General features: G+C 54.9%; 1 protein-coding gene and 2 long non-coding RNA genes across 3 annotated transcripts in view; all 3 read right to left on the reverse strand.

The window, feature by feature from the left end:
- The window catches only part of LOC116439962, a 79,726-nt gene extending 75,322 nt beyond the window's left edge, over nucleotides 1-4,404 (reverse strand). Inside the window, exon 1 of the long non-coding RNA XR_004238351.1 lies at nucleotides 4,307-4,404. This is a non-coding gene — a long non-coding RNA (uncharacterized LOC116439962). The remainder of the gene's footprint in view (nucleotides 1-4,306) is intronic.
- A 5,582-nt stretch (nucleotides 4,405-9,986) lies between these two features.
- Nucleotides 9,987-18,563, reverse strand: ZIC5 (Zic family member 5). The gene is given in 4 exon segments (XM_032100123.1): nucleotides 9,987-12,661; nucleotides 17,235-18,101; nucleotides 18,104-18,189; nucleotides 18,191-18,563. Coding segments are annotated over 4 exon segments (1,740 nt in total). The 5' UTR covers nucleotides 18,523-18,563; the 3' UTR covers nucleotides 9,987-12,206.
- Nucleotides 18,564-22,318: 3,755 nt separating this feature from the next.
- LOC116439964 lies at nucleotides 22,319-24,157 on the reverse strand. The gene is made up of 3 exons (XR_004238352.1): nucleotides 23,904-24,157; nucleotides 23,646-23,709; nucleotides 22,319-23,078 (listed from the first exon to the last, which is right to left on the reverse strand). It is a non-coding gene; the product is annotated as an uncharacterized LOC116439964 (long non-coding RNA).
- Nucleotides 24,158-27,294: the final 3,137 nt, after the last annotated feature.

Below are 27,294 nucleotides of genomic sequence, written 5' to 3' on the forward strand. Positions count from 1 at the left end.
TGGCAAATGCAATAGAAATCTAAGTACTGATGAAGTAAATGTTGATAAAATCCTGGGCAGATTGCCCTGGGTCAGGTGATGGCATAAAATAATTCAAGGTTTTCAGGCACTGCATGATGAACAGTTTCAAGGGAGGGGTTTTGGGTTTTTTTCTGTGCTAGAGGACAGAGGGAAAAAGAATCCAAGGGCTGTCCCCAACAGTTACACACACTTGGGCACTTGGGCACGGCTGTTGAAGCCAGAGCCTGGTGCTGCCCTGGCTCGCCACCAGCAAACTTGGAATCAGAAAATCCGTGCTGGGCCAGTCCTACTTCCCTGTCTTGCAAGAAATGAGAACAAAAAAGTCAAAGGAGGCCCCCCACAATGAGGGTATCTGAGCTGGGATACAACCAAAGCAGCAGGCCCCTGTTTTTGGCCTGCCCTGGCTCTTGGCCCTTGGAATTGAGGCTGTGCCTAAGCTTGGTCTGAGCTGGGTTGGTTTGTATTTGGCTATAGTTTTAAAAGCAAAGCCTTATGTGACTGTGGAGAGTGCGTTTTTGTGGAATTCAAATATTCCTTAATTAGATGTTGTCTCTTAGTAGAATGAAAGAAAGGTTTTTATTTCGCTTTACTTTGCCATTTTAATTTACTCCCATTTGTGTTTAATAACTGGGTAGGGGAACATTAAACAGCTGCTGTAAAATATTTGGTATCATGGCCCCAACTTTCAAGCACGATCTGCCATCCGGGTTGGTGATGGCGGATGTCTGGGAAGCTGCCTCCAGGTTTGGGATAGGGGAGAGCTGACTTGATTTGTCCTGTTGAACCTCCTCTCCTCACCCATTTCCTACAGGAAGCAGCTTTCCTCCTCCTTAGTACAGATGAAAGAGATGTACCCTGCGAGAGGGTACAGCCCCCAACAAATGTACATGAGCTCCCTGCCAGCAATGAACAGCACCAGGGCCAGAGGCTGAGGGTTGCTAGTCCAGGAGTGCGGGCTGGGCAGGCAAGGGAAGGCAGGAGAAGCAGGACCAAGCAGGACAGGCGGGGAGGGTGGGCAGGGGCAGGACGGACAAGCACAGGCAGGCACAAGTGGGGCTGGGCAAGCACGAGCAGGAGCACTCGTAGACAGGCAGGATGGGCCATGGGGCAGAAGGGACCGGAGCCGGAGGCCGGGGAGTGCTGAGTCGTCCCCCACGGACACTGCCCGCGACTCCCCGAGGCTCCACCCGTGACACCGCTCCCCCGTGGGGCCTCGGGACGGTGCAGGGGCAGCGCCGCCACCCACCCAAACGGGGTTTAGAGTATAAAACATGTCCGGGCTGGGAACCTGCTCCCGGTTCCATAAAACTCACGGCCACGGGCAAGGGCAGGACCCGCTCCTGGCCACGAGCAGGTGTCTCTGCCGCAGGCCACCTCCGCTCCTTGGAGGCGCGCACGGCGGGAGCGCGCACCGCGACGGCTGTCCGGCAAATTCAGGCTGTGGGCTGGACGGGGAGGATGGATGGCATGGGGTTCTTTTTTCTTTCCCCCTCCACGCACGGGCAACTCGCGTCACCCACGGTTGACGTGGTGACTCCTCCGGTTGCAGCCAGCGCTACCTTCCCCACTTGCACCTCTCTTGCTCTGCAAAGCCTAGGGTTACCCCACCATTTCCAGCCCCACGCCCTAAAAATAGCACCCTACAACATGTACCAGTTCCCAGGACTCTGCGTGAGCACTCCCCGTGGAACAAGTTGCTCCGGGGATTTGTAGATTTGGGAGGAGGAGGGGGAGAGGACGGTACAGGTTTTCTCCCCCACATGAAACGCTTTTTTCTTTTTAGCGTTTAGGGTTTATGCTCTGTCCCTGTCTCCTGCCCGGCTAGAAGAGAGCTTGCCGCGCTGGGACTGCTCTCGGCCGCCACGCAACCTCCGCGTCCGCGCAGCCTCCCTTACCGCCTCCCCACTGCCATCGCGGGGAAACTCCCATTTATCCCAAACCCGACGACAAACCCGCCCCGCTCGGCTTCTCGGACGGTCGTTTTCGGACAGAAGAGATTGGATATGTTCGATGTTTAAGCGATTTAATATTAAAAATACGTAGCAATTAAAATCACGCCGCGTCCCGGCTGCTCCGCGCAAGTAAAGCGCCTCTCTCCTTTCCGACTCCCAGATGATATCTAGTGGGGGGTTTCCTGCTATTTGCTTGAATTTGGGAACCTCCGGCACTTGCACTAATCCCGAGCCGTGTTAGCGGGGGTGGGGGGAGAGGGGGTTAGCCCCCCGCCCGGCGTGTTTTATCACCCGTATCCGAGCGGCCTCGCAGCCGCCACGGAAGCCCTGCACGGCGGCCTCTGCCCTGCCAGCGCCACCAGCCCCCCCGCCTCGGCCCTTGCAGCCGGGGGACTCCGAGGCGCGCTCCCCTACGGCCCGGGCCAGGGCCGATGGAGACCCACCACGCCCGACGAGATGCCCGACTGCACGGTGAGGGGCGGCTCCGTCGCGGGTGACATCTGCACCCTTACACTTGTCTTGCCTCGGACCCGGGCTTTCACAACGTCGAGGATGGAAATTAAAGATCGCCCCATCCCCTCAGCTGGTAGGAGCCGACCCAGGCAAGTGCCGGCGGGGCTGTTCGTCCCGTTCACCTCGACGGATTTCCATGGGGAAGGACCGGGCCGACAACGGGACGAGAGAGCCCCTCTGCAGGTGAACTGGCGAAATGTGGGCAGCGCCTGAGGACCAAGAGTGTGGGTGTCATCAGAGCCGAACACGGTACTGTTCCCATGCAGGGGTACATACAGCCCGACTTGCCCCCTTTTTCTTTTTCCCTTGGGTCCCTGCCTCGGTGCCCACCCGCGACTGGCTGCGCGTGGGGCGCATAAGCCCGGGAGCTTGCGGGTATTCTTCAGCCTCTAACTGGACATCATCTCTCCTCCCCTCCCACCTTCGCGCTGGGAGGGAGTGAGGGAAGTGAGTGGGCGGCAGGCAGACACCCCAAAACAACCCCCACTCTCCAAACCCCAGCCCGCCTGGACAGCGTCTTTATGGGAGCCAGTACAGCCCGAAGAGTAGCCCGGGATCCCTGCCTCTCACCGCGCCGGCGGGCCCTGCACAGGGCCCGAACCGGGGTGCACAGCGATGCGGCCGCGGCAGCCTCTGCGGTGGGGGAAAGGTGCCGGGGCTGTCGCCTGGGGGCAGCCATGGGCGGCCCACGCGTGAAGCCGCCTCCCCGTGGGTGGCCGCGATGACCAAGTGCTGGCTGCGGGGAGAAGTGGAGGCCTGGCTGGTTACGAGTTTATGCTCCTCTCCTCCCGCCCCCAAGGTCCACCCGACGTCCGAGGCGTCTTTCCCGGCCCCTACCCACCCCCTTTCCTGCCCCGAAGCCCCCCAAGCGAAAGTCTCCTTGCTGCCCCCCCAGCGCTGAGCCCCGCTGGGTTCCCCCCAACACGCACGCCCACGCCCTGCCCGGCCGCGGGCAGCCGATTCGCAGCTGCAGCCCTTATTTCATGCCCTTCAAGGCACCGAGCCGTTCCCTTTTGTCCTGGCTGCGGATGACCCATTTCCTCCCTTTCCCCCCCTCTTCGGCCCCGGCCTTCGTCCCACCCTCCCGTCTCTCCGCTCTCCTCCCCGCCGCACGCCCCGGGAGCCGCCGCCGCACCGCGCCCGGCTGCGAGCAGCGGGGCCGACGGCCCGAGGAGGGGGAGACACGGAGACGGGGAACCGGTGCCTCGTCCGCGCCGTGTTTGTTTTGCTTTCCCCCCTGAACACTAGATTAAGACGTGAAGATTACACTTTTATTGTGGCGGCCGAATAATACCACGAGTCAACACACACAGCAAACAAAAGTGCTTGTAGTACATGGCCAACCCCGCTGGGAACCGGGCTGCGGGCTGCTGCAAAAATCAAGCTCTTCAGTGCTAATTACAAATAAATGATGATGTGCTCACTAAGTAATTGATTTAATGAAGTTCCTATGAAACTATTAAAACCGGGTAGAGGTCAGGCTGGAGACGCCCCAGAGCGCCCATTGTGGGATGTTTAACTCCGCCAATCTCCTCGGAAAGACATCGGGGCTAATAGGTGAAGTCACAGCTGGGTCGGGCTGACTTTTGCAGCACCGGCACTGGCCTCCCCAATCTCGCCTAGCGGCCCGCACCGCAAGTTCGGGGAAGCAAGACCCCCTGGCACACCCCCGGCCCACTGTTCCCACCCTCACCCTCCCCTCTCGCATCCCCTCTCCGGGGGGCGGCTGCTCGCCTCCTCCCCCCTCAGCGCGGAGACCCCTGGCGCGGCTTCCCCGGGGTGCCCATGCCCGTCCCGTCGGGGCTGCGTTGGGTACTCACTCGCTCGGCCCGGCCGCCTCGCTTGCGCCTCAACCAGGCGCCTCCGCGGCTCTCCCCAGCCTAATTAAATAGGGGAGAAGTGGAGCTCTGAACTTGTGTCTACCACTACAGGACGGCTGTAATTCCACCCCCCCATCGGGCCCGAACCCCCCCCACTCCCCCCGCATACTCAGACACACACACACTTCTTGAAGAAACTTAAGCTAGGATGCCAGGTAGGGTGCTTGGGAGATTTTGGCAAGGTGCCTGGAAGGGGATGTGTGCCCATTTTTCCTTGAAGGGTTTTCTTGTTTGAAAGGCCATTTGGAGCGCTTTAGACGGGTGAAAGGAAGAGGAGGAGGAGAGGGGGAACATAGAGATTGAAAAAAAAAAAAGTAGAAGACGAACAGAATCTGGCTATTGGGTTTCCCAAGATTCACGCTTGGCTTTTCCCTCCTCACCACTCGGGTGGGGCAGAACTGAGGTGAATCATTCCCCCTCCCCCGCCCCCATCCAATTAGGGGGTCCCCTAACCCGACCTCAGCTCTGAGTGCACTTTGGGACAGGGGGTCCCCTCTGACCCCGGGAGGAACGGGGGCACACACCCCCCACACCTGCAAAGGATCCCTCTGCGCCCCCTTGCTTTCAACACCCGGTGCCTTTGGCAGGTTGAAAAGGAGTCGTAGAGAAAAGCGGAGCCGCCCCCCAATTTGCGCCCCCGCTGTTGGTATTTGCTGAGCGCGAAGACGATGCCCCCCACGGGCAAAGCCCCTCTCGGCCTCCAACGCTTTCAGGGAGGGAGGGACGAGGTGCCCCATCAGGGTTCGAGGAGCCTCCACGACGGCCGGAGCAGGGGCACAGGGATGGGGCCCGGGAACGGCTTCTCCCCGAAATGCGGGGTGCCTCGGTGCTCCCCGCGGAGGGGAGACAGAGGAGTCCCTAAGTACGAGAAGGTAAACGCAGGGCGAGACGTCCCGCCGGATGTCCCCAAGATTGTGTGTTCTCCCCACTCCCGTGGCTGCCGGGGGCTCTGCCCTTGCCCACCCCGCTGCCTGCTGCACACCGGGGGCTGCCTTACTCTGAGGGTCGGCCTCATTTACGGGGCCCGCAAAGGGCAGCCCCAGCAGCTGCCGGCATGCGGCCGGGGTACAGACGGAAATGTGCACAGGCACACGCCGCGGCTCCCCACTCAGCCACGCGTGGGCTCCCGCACGGGGCTGCCGCGGGAGCTGAGGCAGTTCCCTTGCTGGATTTTGGGGAGGGCTGTTTGATGCGTGTTTTCTTTCTTTCTTTCTTTTTTTTTTTTTTTTGTGGAAAACGATTAATTTGAAACAAATTAAGCTCGCCAGCCTCTTGTTTGCCAAACAGGCTGTTGGCAATGTGCAAACAGGCTTTCACCCCGGCGCCGTGCCCCCGCTCCGCTCCCTGCTGCCCTGCTCCAGCCTTGGCCGCACACCCTCCTCCTCCTCCTCCTGCCCCTGCCCCGCCGCGCCAACCCCCCCCCACCCCCCCCCCCCCCGCCCTACAATACCGCTTGATTACTATCTCCCCGTTTGCCCTTAATGCACGATCCGGGTTTCTCTTCAGCCTCGAAATAAGAAGTGACACATGCACCACTAAACCAACGTGTGGGGAAAGCCCGCGGTTGAGAGGGGCTATTGACGGGAGCGCTGCAAAGAGACAAAGCTGGGGGCTAGTGGAATCAGATGCAGCCCTTAATTAACACCATCTTAAATAGTCCAACAGGCACTGAAGACAAAGTTGAAGAAAGACTTTAAGGCTGAGTGCCCCTCAACAAGTTCTTTTTATTTCCTCGTGTCATTCAATATTTAATGCACTGTGCTTGTAATGCTACTACTGGTGCTCCTTTCTCAGCAAGTACATTATTTTTTCACGGTGCCCATGGCCAGGGAAAACCCTTTAGGCAAAGAAAATCAAAATGTTTGTTGTTTTGGATGACTTATAACTCTTGTTTAACACAAGCACTTTCAAGAAAGTATAACAGGCGCAGCCTCTAAAGCAAACAACGAAATCCTTGTGACAGAGTCGGACACAAAAAGCACATTGTGTTATGGACTATCCCTTTTCTCTCCTGCTAGATGGGTGCCTGTCTGAGGCTGAACACCACGATGCCATTTTACTTTTGAACTATTGTTTTTGAGTTATGCCATGTGGTCAAAAGGAGAAGAAGGGAGGTTGTTTCCAAGCTCATAAGACAAACGAGTTGCCTTTCATTGAACTACCCCAGAGCTCCTTTAAAATGAGGTTTAAATGTCACCTCCATGTTTTTAATGGACACAGGGCTTCAGGGGCGACCCTTCAAAGCGCCTTCGTAATAAACGACCCTTATTAAATATGTCTCTGCCTGGGAAAATCACTTGGCAGAGGAGAAAAAAGGGAGAGCGGCGGTGGGGGAAGGAGAGACACGGTGCTGCCGGAGGAGCTCCGCCGCCCCCCTGCTCCCGCCGGGGCCAGGACGGAGCGGAGGACGATCCCGCTCTGGGTGCCTGCCGCCGGGAGGGGCGGGCCGGGGGGGGGAGGGCGGGGGCTGGGGGGTGTTGCTACACGGATACACTCGCCTCCCCCCCTCGTCCCAAACCCCCTCTTCTCCCTCTGCCCCCCTCCGCCCCCCAAAATAAGAGGCTGAGTGAAAGGTTGGGGTGTTTTCCTCCTGACTTCTTTTTGTCCTTAGAAGAGCGGCGTCTGCGAGTCTGAGCTGCGAAGTTACTGATTTGCAGGCTGCATGTTAAGGCAGCCCATGTAAGTAATTTCTGCGGGCATCCCGGCAAAGGAGAACAAATCGTTGACAAAGGCGAGCCCTTTCAATTCAGCAGCGTCGTTAGGGAAACCAAAAAGTATTCTTCCTATAATAAGTTCCACTTCAAAGGATTTCTCATTCAACGGTGACTGCTTCGCACTTTTATTAAGTCCGGGCTTTTTCACTTGGCGGAATCATCTGTTTGGTTATTTTTCATCGTGTTTATTTTTCACCATTCACACAGTACTTGTATTAAATAAACAAAGAACAATCGCTCTGCAAATAAAAGTACTTAGGTGGGAAAAAAAAGAGGGAGGCAGAAGAGGAGAAGAGCTGGAGATGAAGCTTCTTCCTCACTTATTTGTTTATCTGCTGAAGTTGGGGAGGGGGGGGTCCTTTAAAAAAGGGGAGGGGAAGGGTCGTTGGGAGAGAGGCCAAAAAATATGAGACGTTCTGATGAAGTGAAAATTGACTGCGCTAACACGGCATGAAACTAAAGGTCAATGCAACTGTATCTTAATAGAGTGTCTCGAATCGAGGTGGACTATTTTAAATGCAGCTTGCTTTTGCTGTGCTCATTGCCATAGCAATCCTAACGCTCCATGTTGATGTACCATAAAAGCAGTAGTTTGAATTTCAAAGAACCTGCCTTTGAACTTCTCCCTGCCTGATTAGGCACTTGCGTGGTGTGTGTGTGAATGCGGGAGCGTGGTTGTGTGTGCTGACGGTGCGCGGGATGCGGGGGGGAGCGGTGGCAGCGCCCCGCCGGCGTTTGGGTGTCCGAGGCAGCGGGGAGCGTGTGTGTCCGTGTGTGAGTGCGAGTGTGTACTCCAGCACACTCCCTGATCCATCCTCGTCTGCTCTGCCTGAAAATATTTTTCCGGGGTGATGGAGGGGGAAGGGGCATGGGGGGAAGTGTGTGACAGTCCATCCTTTCCAGCACTTCACAACTCCCTGGCGACATCCCTAGAAGCACGAAACACGCGGAGAAAACCCCTGAAAGTCCTTGGTTCTCCCCATCACCCATCCTTTGCAAAACAAAGCAGCTGCCTATCCCGGCTGCCCTGCGTCCGACACCCTGCCCGTGGCGTGTGCGTTGGGGGGCGCAGCCCCACGACTCTCCGTCGAGAACTCCCCCGCTTATCCATATCCACAGCCCCCCTCCCCGCAATGCCATTTCCCACACTCCCGAAATTTCTTAGTCCCTTCAAACTTCGCTACCGCCGCTCTCACCCTTAAAGGGCCGAGAGCCAGCAATAGTGTGTGGCGAGATGTCTCCCAGCCGCGACTACAAAGGTAGATGATTTAAACACTGTTTGCTAGGACCACGTTTCGCCTACGAAAAGATGAAGTCTTTGATGATGGCCAACTCGGTGTCAATAAGTGGCTTTCTTTGAGCCATATTCAGATGGGAACGTCTTGCTTGCCAATTGCCATAGAAATCCTAACACACCATGAAGATTGTCCAAGCGCCAAGCCTTCCGTTCTGGGCTAAATTACTTTGAAGTGGGGCAGGACGTGCACTGGTCAATGTTAACTCTATAGGGCGGGCAGGGAACACTAGGAGAGGGAGGTTGGAGCGGGGGGAAGCAGAAAATAAGAAGGGGAAACTTGTTTTAGACACTCTATACAAGGTTCTGCTCATTGTCAGATATCTTTTATCTTTTATATTTCCCATGAATGATTCATGTCTCGGTGGCTTTGTGTCGCCCTCCCTTTCACAAGAAACTTCATTAGGGAGCTATAAGTTTTCCCATTGATTGGAGCCCTCATTTCTGAGTGTTTTTCTGCTTCGTATGTTGGTTATTGTCATTCCGCTTGAAACAACTCTTTGCAACCTGTTTCACCTTTACCACATTTAACAAAACTGACTTAAAAAACACTCTAACCTTTTGGTGAAACTGTTCTTGACATTTTGACCAGTCATTTTTGAGCACTGGTAAATTACAGGGCGGGGGGCGCAGTCACTCTGGGTTAGTTTTATTTAATTAATTTTGTTTAAAAAGAAAATTAAAAGGGGAAATAATCCTGGAGGATGCTGACACACGATTTCGTCCGGATTTTTTCACGGGTTTTACTCAGTTTTCCTCTCTCGAAACGAGAGACCTGTCCTTACTCAGCTCCTGAAAAATTCGGGGTTTTTCTTCTCCTTCATTCCAGTGATTTCCTGGCGTTATTTCTTGTCTGACTTCACTTTGTGTTTCAGAATCATCTTCTGGCATACGGTTTCGCTCCTATGGCTACCACCGAAGAGTAGTGCTGTTTAACTCACGAATATCCTCAAGAGAATACTGCCAGGAAGATCTTTCTTTTTTCTTTTTTTTTTTTCTCCGACAGAAATAAACATTTTAATTGATTTGATTTGATACTCTGATTAGCTATCCTTGAGAGAGATGAAGAATGTCATGTGTATAAATGTCTGACCTGTGCCTGTGTCTTATCTCTGTCAGTCTGTCCCTCCCTCTCTTCCCCCTGTGCACGGGATGCCAGCAGCAGAGCACCCAACTGCTCCATCATGACCAGGCTCCCCCCGACCCTCTGCCCGCCCCTGCCCTTAGCCCTGCTCACGGGCAAACACCCAGGAGTAAGGCCCGCAGCCTCGGGGGAGGCAGGGGCGGCTCGGCCCGGAGTCCCTCCTCTGCCTGGCTGCAAACCCAAACGTAAATCCGAAGGAGAACCCTATTTACTCACACGTTTCGCTGGGCAAAGCGGAGTATCTCAGCCTTTCCCAAAACCTCACGGTGCTGCTCCTGCCGAGCTGTGAGGCTGTGGCTGTATCTGAATCTACCTGCTGAGCCTCGGGGGGAAAAGGGGATGTTTTGGTCTGTTTCTGCCCTTCGTATGTTAGTAAGGCACATGCAATACATAGGAATAATATTTTTATTCATTTGCATGATCTTTTTTTTTTTTCTTTTAATGGGGTTTACAGAGATGAAAAGTTTTAAATTAGCATTTTTTTATTATTATTTAGGAGGTATCATGTGTCATAAAACTGTTGGGCAAGTGTGTGACCCTACGTGTAGCAAATACATAAAAATAGTGATATATCCCCCCGAGCCATAGTTTATAAACCCTGCCATGTCGTAATGTATAGTGCAATCTGTTGTTGAAAAAAATGCATAAATTAAAAAGTTCGTTTATAAATCAGCACCAATATATCTCTAATAAGATTACATTACATAAATATTTTTTTTTAAAGTCCATACCTTACTTTATTTTTTTCTATTTTTTCAAATGGGCTTTGGAAAACGAATAAAAAGCAAATCGAATGAACTTTAAAAAATTATTTTCTATTCAAGTTTTCTGTTTGTTTTCAAAGTAACGCCTGCTTCTTTAGATCCAAAACAACAATATGAAGACAACGTTTAAAGGCTTCCAGAGTGACAGCACCATGCACTGTACTAATAATATAATATCTCTATGAACTATACATATATATATATATTATCAGCACCAACACACCGCACGGAGGACATGCAGGAAGAGTCTGTTTCACATTACATCGTTCATTCAAGTAAGCTGAAAAATATAATGGTTTTTTTTTTTTGTTTTGTTTTTTCTTTTTTTTTTGTACAAACCACATCATCATAAACAACAATCTATCACCAAAATTAATAAGAGAATTCTTTGGTGTGCTCTGTACTGTTTCAGGGGAGTCAAAAAAAAAAAAAAAAAAAAGAAAAACAAAAGGGTGATGTCAGAAAATAAATTAATTCGACTGTACAAAATAATCGCGTTCACATCCACGTTATTAACAATGACAAGACGACATCCACCATTCACGGCACAAAAACCACATTTCCACAAGCCCTGGGGGAGGGGAGGGCGGCTGCCGCTTCTTCTCTCAGGGTCTCTGAGGGGGAATTAGTGCTCTTTACTTCATTTGCGCCCTGCTCCTGACGCAGGGGCGCTAGGCTGGGGTGTCCCCCGCGCCTCGCAGCCCCTCGGCTGCAGGGCTGGGCTGTTGGGGGGTTTGGGGAGGTTGGCACCCCGACACTAGCCTGCGTCCCCACCCCTCGCTTCCTTCCCAGCAGCTCTGGTCCCCACCTCCCAGGTGACTCTGCCGGGCCACTTCAGGGGGATGAGTGAAAAGCACGCAGGCATCAGCTCGGTTGGAGAGATGAAATAGTGTACATAAATATAATAATAAAAAGATAATCCCTCTATGCCTGCCCCCTACTCCGGGACTCGTCAGGCCCAGGGGGCTGCTCCCCCTCGCAACCCCCCGAGGGGCTGGAGGGAGCATGAGGCAAAGTCTTGGTCTGAGAGATGAACTTTAAAAAAAATAATAATCAGAGTAATAATAACACCAACCCCAAGGAAAGGAAAATTCGCAGAGTTTTCATGTGAGTTTTTTAGGGGAAAAAAATCAAAAATGTATCACAGTATCACAGTTGTCAAATAGCAGCGTGTTTCTTTTATTCTCTGGCTACATTTTAGGAGCCATACATCTACAAACCGTGGAGAAGTGAAAAAGGAGTCCTGCATCTTTTGTCTTTCCTTTCGTAAATCGTTTGCACAATGTTACGGCTAAGGTTGAAAGAAAGGCTGGGGAGAAAATGACGGGTGCAGGTGGGACCCCTCGACTCGGGAGAGAAACCATCAATTACAGAGGAGCTGAACTGCGAGAGGGGTGGGGAAATGCTTTTATTTTATTTTATTTTAAGGGATGCGCAATCTGTCCTTGACTGGCCGGAGCTTCAGCAGGTGCTGCTTTACAGTCAGGAGGCTGCTGCTGACCTGGGGCTTTATCCAGGCTAAAGAGGAGGCGCTGGGGTGGCAGCTAAGGTACTTAAGAGCCACTCCAGAGAGCGGCTGAGCCTTCTCCAGCTAACTCTTGTTAAAGAAATGGGCATGGGCAGAGTGGAAGACGAGCATCTCCCTTGGCACCGTCCCCCTGCAAAATTGTGCGGCTCGGGTGACTGGGACGGCCCAGCCTGGCGTTATTAATGCTTTTTCTTACCAAAAAAAAAAGGTCCGAGTCTCTTTAATTAAATTAGTTACTGTACAAACACCATAGGGTTTCGTACATGGAATAAATAGCGCGAGTCAAACCTGATGGCACTTCCACGGCAGCCCCCCGTGCCAGGTGGCTGCCGCTGTGGCCCGGGCCAGTGCAGTGGGGCCGGGGCCACCGGCAGCTTGGCATGGCTCGGCACGGCCCTAGGGAGCAGTTCTGCCTCCCGAGGTCCTGTGGGGCTCGTCCTCCTCGGATGCCGGGGAGGCGTCGCGGCTGGAGGGGGTGCGGGGCCGGCGGGGAGCCCCCCCGGCCTGGCAGACGTACCACTCGCTGAGGTTGGTGACCGGCGGGGAGAGGGCGGCGGCGCGGCCGCGGGGCGGCTCGGCGGCCGGGTCGGCCTCGGGGGGCAGCGGGCCGTCGGGGGGCCCCGCCGCCGCGTAGCCCTGGGAGCCTGGCGGCGGGGAGGGCGGCGGGGACTTGCAGTGGATCTTCATGTGCTTCCGCAGGGAGCTGGGGTGGGTGTAGGACTTGTCGCAGCCGCGGATCTTGCAGTAGTAGGGCTTGTCCGAGGTGTGGACGTGGGAATGCTTCTTGCGGTCGCTGCTGTTGGCGAACTTCCTCTCGCAGCCGTCGAACTCGCACTTGAAGGGCTTCTCCCCTGCGGAGACACAGCAACGGCACCGTTACCGGCCCTGCCCGCAGCCCGCCCGCCGCATCGCAGCCCCTCCGCAGCGCGGCCTCCGGGGGTGAGCGGCAAGGGTGAAGCTTCCCCTTCCCTCCTTTTCCTCCCCTTTCCCTTTTTTCCTCCCCCTTCACGACAGTCGTGACATGCCCGAGGTTTCCGCCTTTTTCCCCATGTTTTGCTGCCTGTCACACGTCGCTGGCAGCCCTCAGGCCCGGAGTCCCGGGCTGGCGGCGGCAGGGCCCCCTCGGCCTTGTTTGCCCTCTGCGGCGCTCCCCTCGCACACGAGAAACCTTCATTACCGCTCTAATGACCGAGCCCAAACAAAACCTCTCAATGCCTCTGCCTGCGAGGGCTGGCGTTTGCCGGCAGCCCGGCTCGCCTGGCACATCTCCTGCGTAATCCTTTCCCAGTGGGCACTGCGCTGGGGGAATAATTAGTTTGGGGGAAATAAAAGTAACACCTGTTTAAGCATCCCGATACAAAGAGGGAGCACCCCGCAGCCCGGACTGGGAACCTGCAAGCTGCGGGGACCAACTCAGACACCGGAGACGAGGGTAGCAGACTGCTGTTACCGTAGCTGGTTACCCTGGGCAAGTTTGGGTCTGAATGTGTGCGGATGATCTACTTTAAGAGTTTTTACGCATTACTTAACAGTTAAAGGGGTTGTGAAAATCAGCCCGGCGCGGTTAACCTGGCGTACCTTTCTCACGCACTCTCGTCTCATGTAGCATACCCTGGAATACATATGTTCTGGTACGTATAGCCGTGTCCTTCCCCATAGTTCCCGGACCGACCCTTCCCCATAGTTCCCGAATAGAGCTGGGCAAATGCCTATTACTGAGACACCAGAGGAAAAAGAAAAAAGTGCCAGATCCCTGTACTGAAGCTTCTTACAGCAAGTTTTTCTTCCTCTATCATGCTACACGTGAGTCCAGCACAGGCAGACCTGCACTGATAATCTTCGTCATGACTATTGCGACCCTTGAGTCGGTTAAGACATGGCTGATGCATATTTTCAGATCTGTTTTGCTCTGAGGGCTCAGAAATAACAACCCAGCAGCTCTCTCGGTGGACATTTTCTCCTTATTGCCAAGCAATTTTTACTGCTCCTCCTGTTTGGAAGATTGTATCGCGTTTATTATTTAACAAAATAATAATGGAAATTAGAAAATTATTTTTATTTTTAGAAGCAATTTCTTGGCTGTTACTATAGAAACATACACCTCCATAGCCTATTTATGCATCAATTTGTTCAATTAAAATCGGCTCCCCACCACCAAAGTGGTAGCACAAGAAAGTGCAAGTTTATCTTTAAAAAAAAAAAAGTGTGGGGAGAAAAAAATTAAAATTAAAATTGTGCCTCGTGGGGTTTAAGTGCATGAAAACCTCTGCATGCCCCCGAGACAAGTTTCCGGTGACTTCGTTTGTTCATTAATTACTATTATTTCTTCCGGGAAAACAAAGCGAATCTACTGGAGGTTTTGCGCAGTTTCTATCTGTGTTACCCCAAGAATGAAGGTTCACACATTCTGTTGCTGGCCGTGACCTGCAGAGCCCACAGAGTCCGAAGCGCAGCCCCCTGAGAAATGCTCCGACCAGCTGGACCAAACCTCGTCCACTCTGTCGGGATTTTAGGGAAGTGTCTTTCCACTTGGGTTCACGCGCGGACACCCTCGCCAGACTCCAGATCGCGAAGATAAAATTCCCCATAAATCCAGGAGCGGGGAAGGTCCCGGTGTGTCCTCGTTATGCTGACGAGGGCACCACGTCAGAGTTTAACCATTTGTAGGTGGTTTCAACCCACGGAAGGGGGCGAGATGCCGGGCGTCGTCCCCTAACTCCTCCCGGCAGTAGCAGTGCCGGGGGCGGGGAGGGGCACAGATGGGGCTTGGGGTCACTTTTTTTGGAGGGTCTGGGAATCGTTGGAAGGAAGCCTGACCGTCCTGAACATCGTCTTTGGCGAGAGGACCGCAAAATTGCGGGAGGGATGGGGTCCCTATTCCCGCTAGAATGCACCCGGTGTGGGAACGAACAGTGATTTGTCCCCAAAATGGAGCAGTAGCTGCAGAGAGTGGTATGCAGCCCCCGGGGTGATGCTTTTGAGGAAAAAGAAAAAAAAAAAAAAAAAAGAAAAAGGAGGAAAACCCCAAACAACAAATGCCTCCTGAGTTATTGAAATACTCTTCTTCTTGCAGGATTACCAGAAACACGCAAAATCGCCTAATGATACAATTACGGTATTATTATTCCACACACACACACACACACACACCCGCATGCCAAATGCCCATAATAGACGAATAGTTTGCAAATCTCCCCTCCTCCCAGGCTACACATGACTAAAATAAATCTGAGGCGGCAAAATTACAGTAATTAATCCGATAGGAAGGAGCAGAAAGTTTGGGATCCCTTGTTCACTCAAGTGCGTGGTGGGGGAATGAGTAGGGAAAGACTCCTATCCCCTTTGTCCTCCCATGGGCCGACCTGTCATTCGAGGTGGGCTATTGCCCCCCACCCCGACCCCCGAGGGCTGCTTTGTTGCAACGACCCCTTCTGCGTGGATACAGCCTTTCCCTGTGGGCTCACGCACGGACACCCTCCCGGGGACTATGGGTAGCCCCAAGCTGAAAACTTCTCCAAATATCCCTTGCAAGAAGCCACGTCCTACGAATTGCCTCGGGGCAATGCTCGACCTCATCTTAGAGCTGCAAACTGTGCCTGATCCGTATTTGGGTTTTGGTGGGGCTCTTTTTCCCGCTGAATCTCTCTGCCTCCTCATAAGCCTCTCCCGGACTCCTTCCCACCTCCCTCCCGCCTGCACCTTGCAGCTGAGATGGGTAAGGAGTTGAGGAGCCCAGAGAAGTCCGCGGTGAAGTTTTGTTTTTCAAGCCAAGGCAGGTGGAGAAGGCTGTAGATGACAAAACCACGGGCCTCCAGCCAACTCATTCGGCGGTATCATTAACACAACAACAACAAAAAGTGTCAGACCTTCCGCCCCCCTCCCCCCTGGAGAAATTCCCCCCCCCACCATCCCCGGCTCAGGGTGTAGAGCACTGGGCACCCTCAGGGCTCCGCTGCTACATATGGGCTCATGCCTGACATATTCTGGAGATAAAAATCTATAATCCTTTCAGCCATGGGCCATTTGGTTTTACATCGGAACAACACGTTGTACGGTCGCCGCTTTTCTCTTCCCGAGCAGCACACAATAAATCAAGAAAGCAATTACGGCAACTCCACTTCCTTAAGTATCCGCCAAGGAATAATATTTGTCTGCCACTATAAATCCCGGCTTCGTTCGTTTTCGGCAGAGTTTTACACCCAGATGGAAATGCGTATTTCAGGAGTGGCGAGGAATGAGGAGAAAGTGGGGAGAAAACCCAAACCACCACCACCACCACCAAAAAAAAAAAAAAAAAAAAAAAAAAAAAAAAAACAAAAATAAACAAAAACAACAACAAAAAAAAAGTAAAAGGAAATATTCAAGGGCTCAAACACACCCCAAGCCCTTCCAGGGGTCCCCGCCTGTCCCTCGGGGCATTTCCCGGTGCCGCTCCCTCCTCCCGTACCCCGCCGAGCAGTCGGGGCGACTTTGAAGTTTCCTTCTCAGATCCACAAAGAGAGGGAAGCGTCCTCCGGTGGGAGCCTTCCCCTGCCTCGCTCCCTGCTCTCCGACTACGCGGTACTGCCGCAGGCGGGAGCAGCCCAGGCGGCACCAGCAGCCTCGGGACCGGCGTCAGTACGGGCAGCCCCGGCAGTGCCCTCAGCATCCCCGGTAGTTCCGCAATATCGGTAGCCCAGGCAGGGGGGTACACCCGGCAGTATCGTTGGTCCCGGTAGTAGGGACAGTCTCGGAACGCGGGTAGCCCCAGGAGCGCCGGTCACAGGGGCAGCCCGATAGTCCGGTAGTACCGGCAGACCCGAGCACCGCCACCGCCGCCCGCAGCGCAGGGGAACTGCGCCCCCAAGAGCCCCCGCGGCCCCATCTCCGTCGGGCCAAGCGTCACCCGCCCGGCTCCGTCCCCGCCGACAGAAGCGGCAGGAAAAGCAGAACCGCCGTCCTTCGGCGTGGCGGGGGGGAAGTGGCAAAGCGCAGCGCTTCCCAGACGCGGGGTGAGCCCCCAGGGCGCCCCGGACAAGGGCGGTGGGAGTAGGGACGGGCGGGCGCTCATCCTCTCCTCGCTCTTCCGCAGGGGCTGCTGCTCATCTTCCCCCGGCTCTGCGTTATTTATTAATCGGTGTATTTATCCGGTGGTGCCGGGATGTGGGGAGGTGGGTAGCGGAGGGGGTGGGGGTGGGGAGGGAGCTGCCCAAGATGAGGGGGGGTTGGAGGGGGGGGACGGGACACGTGTGTGCAGGGCAGAGGGGCCGGGTGCGTGTACGTAGCTGTGTGTGCGTGGCCCGTGTGCTGCCGAATTACTTATTCATGAAAAAGTCACATGTCCGGCGGTGCGTAGGAGAGGAGGAAAAGAGGAGGAAAAGGAAAAAAAGAAAAAAAAAAAAGAAGGAAACCCTTGCGGGGGAGGGGGGATGGGGAACAACCCACCTGTATGAGTTCGTTTGTGGATCTTGAGGTTTTCGGAGCGAGCGAAGACCTTCCCGCAGCCGGGGAAGGGGCAAGGGAAGGGTTTCTCTCCCGTGTGCACTCGGATGTGGTTGATGAGTTTGTATTTCGCTTTGAAGGGCTTGCCTTCGCGGGGACACTCCTCCCAGTAGCACACGTGGCTGCTCTGCTCGGGCCCACCGACGTGCTCCACGGTGACATGGCTCACCAGCTCCTGCATCGTGCTGAAAGTTTTGGAGCAAGGCTTCCTACCGCCCGATGGCGGCGGCGGAGGTGGAGGAGGCGGCTCCCGGTCGATCCACTTACAGATCAGCTCTTGCTTGATGGGCTGTCGCATGTACCGGAGGAAGGCCCCAGCCGCCGCCGCCGCCGCGGCCCCGACGTGGGCATGGTGGTGATGGTGGTGATGATGGTGGTGGTGGGGATGGGGGTGGTGCGGGTGCCCGTGGCCGGCCGCCGCCAGGTTGAGGTTGACGGAGCCGTAGCCTTGCAAAGCCGAGGAGGAGGAGGCGGCGGCGGCCCCGTAGTGCGCCTCGGCGCGCCCGTAGAGCTCCCCGGCGGCGGCCGCCAGCCCCAGGCGCATCTGCCCGTTGAGCGGCGGGTGGCGGCCGGCGGGCGCGCCCTGCTCGCCGGGAGGCGGCGGCGGGAAGGCGGCGTGCGCCCCGTCGGTTGCGCCGTAGGTGCCGGCGGCCGAGATGAAGACGCCGTGAGGTGGCGGGTGCGGAAGGTGGGGGGAGCTGGCGGGCGGGTGCTGCTCGCCCAGCGCCCCATGCACGGCGGCGGCGGTGGCGGGCAGCTCCCGCCGCAGGAGGAAGTCCCGGCCCGCCGCCCCCCCCGACGGGTATCCCGGGAGGGCGGCGGCGGGCGGCGCGTAGGCGGCAGCGGTGGTGGCAGCGGCGGCGGTGGCGGCGGCGGCGGCGGTGGTGGTGGCGGCGGGCGCGGCGAAGGCGGCGGCGGTGAGCGCCTCGGGCGTGAGCTTGAGGGCGGCGGGCTGCGCCATGTGCTCGGGTCCGAGCGGCGTGAGGGCGCCGCCGGGGTCGCCGCCCGCGTCCCCGGGGTGGAGGTGGGCCGCGTGGTGGGGGTGGACGTGGTGGTTCCCCAGCCCCGGGAAGCCTGTCATGTTCTGGTGAGGATGGGGCTGAGCCGCTGCCAAATCCGCTAATCTCAGTGTCGGGTTCCTCTTGCTCAAAGGGGGCTCCATAACGACACAGCCAAGCCCATCTACGCTCGCTGTTGTTATTTTTTTCCCTTTACCCGCCTTCAAAAACATGTATATATTAAGCGGCTCTTTAACTTCTTTTGTCTGCGCTCCGAGCCCCGCGCATCCCTGGCCCCGCTCTGCCCGCCCGCGATTGGCAGAGCCCTCACCACACTCCGGCGGCGCGCTGGGGAATACGGCTCGGACACCGCGCCGGAGGGATTGGACGGATGGCGATGATTGGCAGCGGCCGGGGCCGCGCGATTGGCTCTCTTTCAGGCCGCCGGCGCAGCGGGGATCCGCCCCCGCCGCCCCCCCGGGCCCCCCCGCACCGCCCCCCGAAGTTGCACTTGCAAAACTTCGCGCGGGGCCCGACGGGGCGCACCCGGCGCCTCCCCCGCCGCCCCCCGCCGGCAGCAGCGGGCAGCAGCGGGCAGCAGCTGCCTCCGCTCCCCAAGCACTGGACGGGGCGCCCTGCTCCGATGCTCCGCCGTGTTTACGTTTGCGGGGCCGTGGGGTTTCTTTCCTCGCCTGGCGGCAGCCCACGCGCGCGGCTGCTGCCCGGCTCTGCGTTCGGCTTCCTTTCCTTTTTTCTTTTTTTGGAGGGCCACGTTCATTTATGGATGAGGCGGGAAAGCACTCCCTCATGCAACAACGTGTGCAACCCCACACCCACGCGAGGCCGAGGCTGTGTGTACTCATGCCCAAGGCAACACTAGGGGAAGGCGGCCAAAGTTTTCCTAAAAAGAAGACGGCGGGGGTTGGGATTCCTTTCCTTTAGAAAATAAACAAGTAAGCGGGGAGGGGAGGAGGAGGGGGGCAAGTGGCACATGTTAGAGCGAAGTTTCGGGAGCCTGCTCTCGCTGCTGCTTTGGAGCTTTCTCCTCCCGCAGCGGCTTCCCAGGGCATCCCATGGGAAGAGCCACCCCACATCCCTCGGGGGTCCGCCAGCCGTACTCCAGGCAGCTGCATCCACTTCAGCCCTAATTCAGCAACGGCGAAGTAGAGATGAAACCGCCGCAGTGATACTGGCTCCGAGCATAAATGCTCCTCGACTCTTTAGGATGTCGTAACGGGAGGGGGGCGATAGGCTGGGAAATGGGGGAGTCTCCCGCTGGTGGGTGCCCTCAGCTGCTGCCCTAGATGAAAAGGCAGGAAAAGTGGAAGCTCTCTTAAAAGGGGGCAGGAGTAGGGGACGGGCGGTGACAGCGATGGGACCGCCCCTGGGGTGCGGGGTGTGCGGGTCCTCGAAAGTGAAGCTCCTTGTGGAGCGCCGAAATTGGCCCTTCGGCGCAAAGGATGCTGCCCTTCGCGGGGGTTGACTAGTAAAGGCCGGGATTTCCCTGCAAGCCAAAAGGGGAAAGGAGCATTATCTTGACTTTTCTGTGGGAGGAGAAGTAGCTTTTATTGATATGTCATCTGCTTTCTTCAGGCTGTTGGTCCCCCTGGAAATGCCTTGAGCTCTCGCGCTCCTGGAAAGTGCAGGCAGGCTGGCTGCCCTTCGCTGCCTGCGGGGCAGCCAGGGACGCTTCTCCGCCTCTCGAGGAGAAGAAACGGGGTGGGGGATGCCAATGGACCCACACACACCTCCGGCTCTCCCCGGCCACCTAATCCCCTTGACGAAACTACATCTGGGCGTCTTGGCCGCTTCCCTGTGCCAAGCCACGTTCAAAAGAAGCCCCGTGCTGCTCCGGCATTTCCTGGGCCAAGCTCCAGCCGCCCCCCCCTCCACCCCCTACTCCTCCGTACCTCCCGCCGCTACTCACGCGGGGAAAACTCGCAGGATTTGGCCCACGGCTGCCAGAAGGGGGGTGAGAGGCTCTAGGGGGAGCTCAAGGGGGAGCGAGACACGCCGGTTCCCTCCCTTCTCTCGCCCCCCGGAGACGAGCCAATGCTCCCGGCTCGCGTGGCCGCGGTGGGGGTTTCAGTGATGCTGCAAGGCAAGGAACGGGAATAAATGATCCCTGGGTTTTAAAGCGGCAGCTCGATAGTTTTATTGCACAGTAAAAACTTCACGCGAACTAGCCATACGTCTCTACGGGTATTTATATACGTATATTTTCTGTACATTCATCCAAATTGTGCCCTCCCTCCTCCCCAAATTCTGGATGTGTTGCTGGACCAAGGTCCAGAGATGGAATGGTGTGATGGGAGATGCTGTGGAGGGGAAAAAGTATCATAGGTCCCTGGAACCTTCCACATGCCTCCTTGTCCCTCTCCTGTTAAACGCAGGTGATGTGTATCTGTCATCGATTTAATATGTCTTAATTCAAATATATACCCCGATCAATTTCTTTTTATGAGAGGCTATAAAACAATGAAAATATTTTATAGCTGGCTAATAGGCAGCTGACCTGTGACTGTGGGGAGGGAGGGGTTGATGGAGACTCACGTGGAAATTCGCTCATATTTTTAGGACTAGCTGCAATCGCCGGGAAGCGAAGGTGGCTGCCCGCGCAGGGACAATTTTGAACACTGCCAGCTCCAAAAGAGCCGTGAAGAATTTAAAGCCCATTAACTTACCGACACCAGCTCAGGCCCAGGCTGCCGCTGCCCTCTGGGGCTGCAGCAGAGGGAGGCGTGCTGTGCTACCCCCACGGCCCCCACCCCACACCTCGACAGCACCCGTCGGGGGTCGGAACGCGCCCTGTTTCCGCGGCGGAGCCGGCTGCAGAGCCCTCCCGCAGTGCTCCGCTCGCCGGCAAACCTGCCAAGGGACTTCGGGGGAGGCTGCAGAGGCGGGGTGAAAGCCTGGAAGCCTTCAAATTTATTTCGTAAAGCTTCCTCTTTAAACTGAGATCGGGCTATCGGCTTTAGGAGGTGTTTAACTGTAAAACGCTGTGCTGTGAGCTGCATTATGTAAATGTATGCTAATGATCATGAACACCATTTACAAACAATCGTCTTTAGTGCACATCTTATTGATAGTTAGGGAGCGGGGAGCAATATTTTATAACGTGTAAAACATTCTTCTGGGGAGCCATTAGAAAGGGAGCGCGATTGACGCTTTCCTCGACAAGACCTCCAAGTCTCCTCAAATATGCTAAAAAAGCCTATCCTCCCCCCGACCCGTCGCGGGTGACTTTCTACGCTCGTGGGGCTGCTTTGCTGCTCGGGGGAGCCTGTGGCACGGGTCCCTCCGCGAACATGCGCCATCGGACCTGGATTCCGCCCGTGGCAGGAGGGAGCGTCCCGAGCCTCAGCCCCGTGGGGACCCACACGGGTAGGAAGTACCCCCGGTACGCTCCTCATTGTCCCGTCAGGGGGATAGCACGGAGGCACCGGGACCTCGGCCGGGAGCGGGAGGCTGCCCAGGGGCACGAAAGGGAAAGAGAGTAGCGATATGGCACTGAGACTCCTCACCACTCCTTTCTGGAGGGGTTCAGCAGATGGGTATTTTATACCCTTAAAAATTAAACTTCTCCTGTGCCAAATGTCGTCGCTCTGTGCATCCAAGCGGGAACCCGAGACTGACACAAGGATTCGACGTAGGGGCTAGGGGCTGTCGGGGTCGGGACCCGCCGCGCCTTTGGGACAGAGACTCACGAGCATAAGTTTCGGAACTGTCGTGTTCAGCGCGCACCTCGCCAGGGAAAGAGGGAAAGAGTGGCCATCCCTTTTGGGGTTTGCTCAAATAGGGACAAAATAAGGAAAAAAACCCCATCCTTCAATCTATCTATCTATCTATCTATCTATCGATCGAAAGAAAGAAAGAAAGAAAGAAAAAGAAAAAGAAAAGAAAGGAAGAGATAAAGAGAGAGGCGGTCTCAGGAAACCCAGGCCAAATTTTGCTCTGCTCTCTCTCCCCCCCACTTCCCCTCTCTCTGAACGTCACCGTTGGAAGAAGCTGTTGAGATAAATCAAATAGTGACACTTTGACGGCTTTACTTGTATAAGCAATATGGTTACCATATGGCATTGTTATTTATGAATGACAGCATAAATTGTATTACAAAGTCCATCGCGCTTTATTGGGACGCTTTTCCCCTGCCTCTAACGTTTATATGGGCATCTCCAGATGGAAAAAGGTGCATCTAATAAAACCCGGCAGTGCTGCAGCAGACCCCATTTTGGGGGCGTTGCGCCGGGTCTGTGCTGGCTGCAGAATGAGCGGCGCAGCGGGGCAGGGCGCGCAAAATACGCGTCTCTGCGCATCCCTCAGCCGCAGCGGGGCAGGGCAGAGGCATCGGAGGTTTCCGTCCTGGAAAAAAGCGCTACAGTGCTCCTCGCGCCCCCCCCCCTCCCCCCCATCTCACGGCATTACCGCCGAGAGCGGGGTTTTATACATATATATATAAGTGCAACTGAAGGAACAATAAATATTCATGGCACGAAAGCGAGGTGCTCCTTCCTCCTGTCCCTGCCCTGCCTAGCGTATTTTTCTTTTATTTTTTCTTTCTTTTTTATTTTTTTAAGAAGCATTTAAAAGTTACAGCTTTGGCTGAGATTTTCATTATTTCCCCTTTTTCTTTTACATTACTTTGCCGGTAGAGCCTGACAAAGAACTTTTGTCTCGAAGTGTGTGTTTTACAGAGGGAGGCTACAGCACAACACATGTGGTCTTCACGGGTCATAGGTCGAACGGCCTAGAAGTGGCTCGGATCGGCACCATCAAAGGTAACCTGCAACTTAATATCCTGTTGATGAGCTTGTTGAATTTATGAGTGTCTGTGATACAGACAACGGTGCAAGTGATGCCGCTCAACTGGCCTCTTCTCCCCAGGCTGCGGGCCAGCCGCACTCCCCCTCCTTGCCCCGCACCTCCTCCCCTTACTCCGTGGGAAGGCTGACTTTTGGGGGAAAGACACCCTCTTCCCCCATTCCCTTTTCTCTCTCATACGCACACACACGAACACACCCGTCTCCGGTGGGTCCTTCCACCTCTTTTTCCCGACGAGGCCATCGCCACCCGTGTCCTCCTATGGGCAGAGTCCTACGCCCCCACTGCGGCACCCACGGCTCCCAGGGAGGGGGGGATGGAGAAAAGGGGCCCGGAGCCTCCCCTGAGGGCGGTGACACCTCTCGGGAAAAGGGGCTAGAAAGGGAAGACGGTATATACAGTCCAGGGGAAGCAAGAAATTGCTCTCTCCTCGTCCCACCTCCCCCCCTCCACACTCCCCCCCCAGCTCCTTCCGCATCACCAGCCGGTAAGAACAAGAGAAGAGCAGTTTTAAAGCGAATTTCGGAAAACTTACAAAGACGAGAAAGCTTTCCCGGGAAGGCTGACTTTTGCTCTGCAGGTCTGGCACCTCCAGAAACCTGTTGAAAAACTTCTTTCAATAAAACGGTTTAACACCGACTTTGTGTGACCGCTTGCTTTCCTCCCTCGAAAGCTGCCGTGAGCCGCAGGCTGTGTTCGTGGCCGTGGCCCGACGAGAGAGTGCAGGGCTGGCTGCTGGTGCCTCTGCCCCCCTCCCTTCCTCCCTTCCTCCCTCGCTCCCTTCCCTTGTTACCCTGTGACATGGGGGAAAGGGGTTTTGCGGTTCAGAGGCAAATAAAGCACTTCTTAGGAGGGACGGCGACGTGACTTTGAACTTGGATCAGCTCCTCTGTTTCCTGCAGAGAGAGTAGGGCTGGAGCCCTGAAAGAATAGCAGAGAGTGGCCAGCCTGCGGGGGCTCCGGCTGGAATTCACTGCGTCCCCCCGAAAGCGCCCCGATGCCGGCACCGCTGAGCAGGCAGAACGAGGGGCGAGGGGAGGGGAGGCAGGAAATGCAGAAAAAGAAGGTAAGGAAAAGAAAGAAAAAGGAGGCAAAATAATAAAGGAAGAGAAAAAATGAATAAGAGAGAAAGGAAAAGAAAGAAAGGGAAGAAAGAAAGGGAAGGAAGGAAGAAAGGGAAGGAAGGAAGAAAGGGAAGGAAGGAAGGAAGGAAGGAAGGAAGGAAGGAAGGAAGGAAGGAAGGAAGGAAGGAAGGAAGGAAGGAAGGAAGGAAGGAAGGAAGGAAGGAAGGAGGGAAGGAGGGAAGGAGGGAAGGAGGGAAGGAGGGAAGGAGGGAAGGAGGGAAGGAAGGAAGGAAGGAAGGAAGGAAGGAAGGAAGGAAGGAAGGAAGGAAGGAAGGAAGGAAGGAAGGAAGGAAGGAAGGAAGGAAGGAAGGAAGGAAGGAAGGAAGGAAGGAAGGAAGGAAGGAAGGAAGGAAGGAAGGAAGGAAGGAAGGAAGGAAGGAAGGAAGGAAGGAAGGAAGGAAGGAAGGAAGGAAGGAAGGAAGGAAGGAAGGAAGGAAGGAAGGAAGGAAGGAAGGAAGGAAGGAAGGAAGGAAGGAAGGAGAGAAGGAGGGAAGGAAGGAAGGAAGGAAGGAAGGAAGGAAGGAAGGAAGGAAGGAAGGAAGGAAAGAAAGAAAGAAAGAAAGAAAGAAAGAAAGAAAGAAAGAAAGAAAGAAAGAAAGAAAGAAAGAGAGAAAGAGAGAAAGAGAGAGAGAAAGAAGGAGAAAAAGAGAGAGAGAAAGAGAGAAAAAGAAAGAGAGAAAGAGAGAAAGAGAGAAAGAGAGAAAGAGAGAGAGAGAAAGAGAGAAAGAGAGAAAGAGAGAAAGAGAGAAAGAGAGAGAGAGAGAGAAAGAGAGAAAGAGAGAAAGAGAGAGAGAGAGAGAGAAAGAAAGAAAGAAAGAAAGAAAGAAAGAAAGAAAGAAAGAAAGAAAGAAAGAAAGAAAGAAAACGGAGAAAGGAAGGAAAGAAAAACAAGGGGGAAACCCAGAAGGTAGATATTTGTAAGAATAATCACCTTTGTTATTATTTTTTTTTTTTCGAAAACCGTTTTGAACTGCGAATTTTTTTGCACATATTTGTTCTTTTTCCAGTCTCAGATAGAGTAACTTCTTTTAAATCGGGGAGGGGGGGGGGGGGGAAGTGTATTCAGACGTCTAGTTTTCTGTGTGATTTTTTTCACTAATCTGAAAGCAGACGATGCAGGAGACCAAGCTTTCCTCTTCAGCTTGGGCTCTTGAAATCCTCAGTAACGGTGGAGGACTCTCCTCAGACCTCCGCCTCGAAATCTTTTCAGAGAAGGAAAATAGAATTTGTTCGCGGTCTGTTCCTGGGAGCCTGGGGGGTCAGGACAAGGACAGCATATGCTCCCAAGCTACAGCCTGGAAAGGCAAGATCTGGTGAGCAGACACTCCTGCCTGCAAAGGCAGGACCGAATGACAGCGAGCAAAGAGAAAAGGGCTGTTGGCATCAGAGGTGCAGCTCTGCATTAATATTCGGTTTATCTCCTATTGCCTATTTCAGATTAGAAGGAATCCCACTTCCTCCCAATTTCGCCTTGTTCAAAGACTAATGTCCAGTACTGGCGCATTTCAAACACTTTCGGACAGTCTTGGAAATATTTTAACCATTTAGTGACAATGATGGGAAAGACCTTAGTTGGTAGGCAGTGTTACCTTTCCCTTCCTTCCTTCCTTCCTTCCTTCCTTCCTTCCTTCCTTCCTTCCTTCCTTCCTTCCTTCCTTCCTTCCTTCCTTCCTTCCTTCCTTCCTTCCTTCCTTCCATCCATCCATCCATCTATCATCTCTCCTTGTAAAACCCCTGCTTGGACGCTGTGGGTCCAGGTTTGAGCCTGCCTGCGTCTGATATGGAATTTAATGCCATGAGGAATCATAGGAGAAATGTCGAAGAGAGAATTTCAAAAAGACCCCGCAAACCACAAAACCCCCTATATTTTGGGTTGTTTCTCCGCCAAGCACAGAACTGATGGGTTTGGAGATGCAAGGTTTCGTGCAGGCTGGTTAAGACTGCAAATGTTATGCCGGGCTTTGATTTTTACAAAGCCTTATTTATTGGTGAGCTGCTGGCCCCAAGATGATTATTTTTCAGCCACTACAAAACAAACCGAATCAGGGGCCAGACGTGTATTTACTGGAGGGGGAGGGGAAGAGGACTTGTTTGCTCTGTGTGTGTGCGGGTGCTTGTGTGCCGGCTTTATGCTTTTTTATTCCTGCCATGTAAGAATCCGGTTTCCAAATAACAATGGCAGGGTGGGGTTTTGGGTAGGGAATTTTTTTTCGAGTTTGTTTTTGTTTCTTTTTCAAGAAAGGGAGAAGACAAGGAAAACTCCTAAAGCATCTGCTCTCAGATACGCACTCACAACACATGCATATCGCAGATCGACTTCTCTGCTCCCACATAAGTGGTTTAAAAACCCAAACAGCCAGGGCGACCGTTCCCTCTTATATTTTAATTTTTATTTGATTTGATTTTTTTTGTCCCAGCCTCCGTCGCCCCGTCAACGTGACTTTTATTTGATTCCCCCCTCGCTCCCTTTATCGATCACGGGCTTCATCTGCTTTAGCCGAAATGGGGAAAGGGGCTGCAGGGGTTATATTTTAAGCCCCTCGCTTTGTTTGTTTGCCTCCCGAGGCAGGATCACATGCCAAAGCGTACATCGATATTTTCCGAGATCGGCGCGCCTCTCCCCACGCCACCCCTTCCCCTAGCCGCGGGGGAGGGGGGGGGGGCGGGGGGCGACTCCCCCAAAAAATCAAGAAGCCACCGGCAGTGCGGGGCTGAAGGCGGCCACCGGCGCCGAGCGGGGCCGTGCGGTGCGGGGCCGGGCGGGGGCCGGGCGGCCGCGGGGCGATCGGCGGTGGCACGGCGGGGCGCGGGGCGGGCGGTGGGGCGGGCAGGGCTCCGGGCGGCCGCTCCGCCATTAGCCGGTGGCCGGGGACGCCCGGATGGACGGGGCGGCTCGGGCCAATGAGCGGGAGCCGGGAGAGCGGCCGGGCGGCGGGTGAAGGCGGCGTTGGGAGAGGAGCCGCCAGTGCGGGCGGGGAGAAGGAGAGAGGCCGGGGGAGGGAGGGAAGAAAAAGAGGGGGAGGGGGGGAATAAAAAGCCGCCGCCTCAGCAGCGCCCACC

This window comes from Corvus moneduloides, chromosome 2 (assembly GCF_009650955.1).
Source record: "Corvus moneduloides isolate bCorMon1 chromosome 2, bCorMon1.pri, whole genome shotgun sequence".
Classification (NCBI taxonomy): Eukaryota; Metazoa; Chordata; class Aves; order Passeriformes; family Corvidae; genus Corvus; species Corvus moneduloides.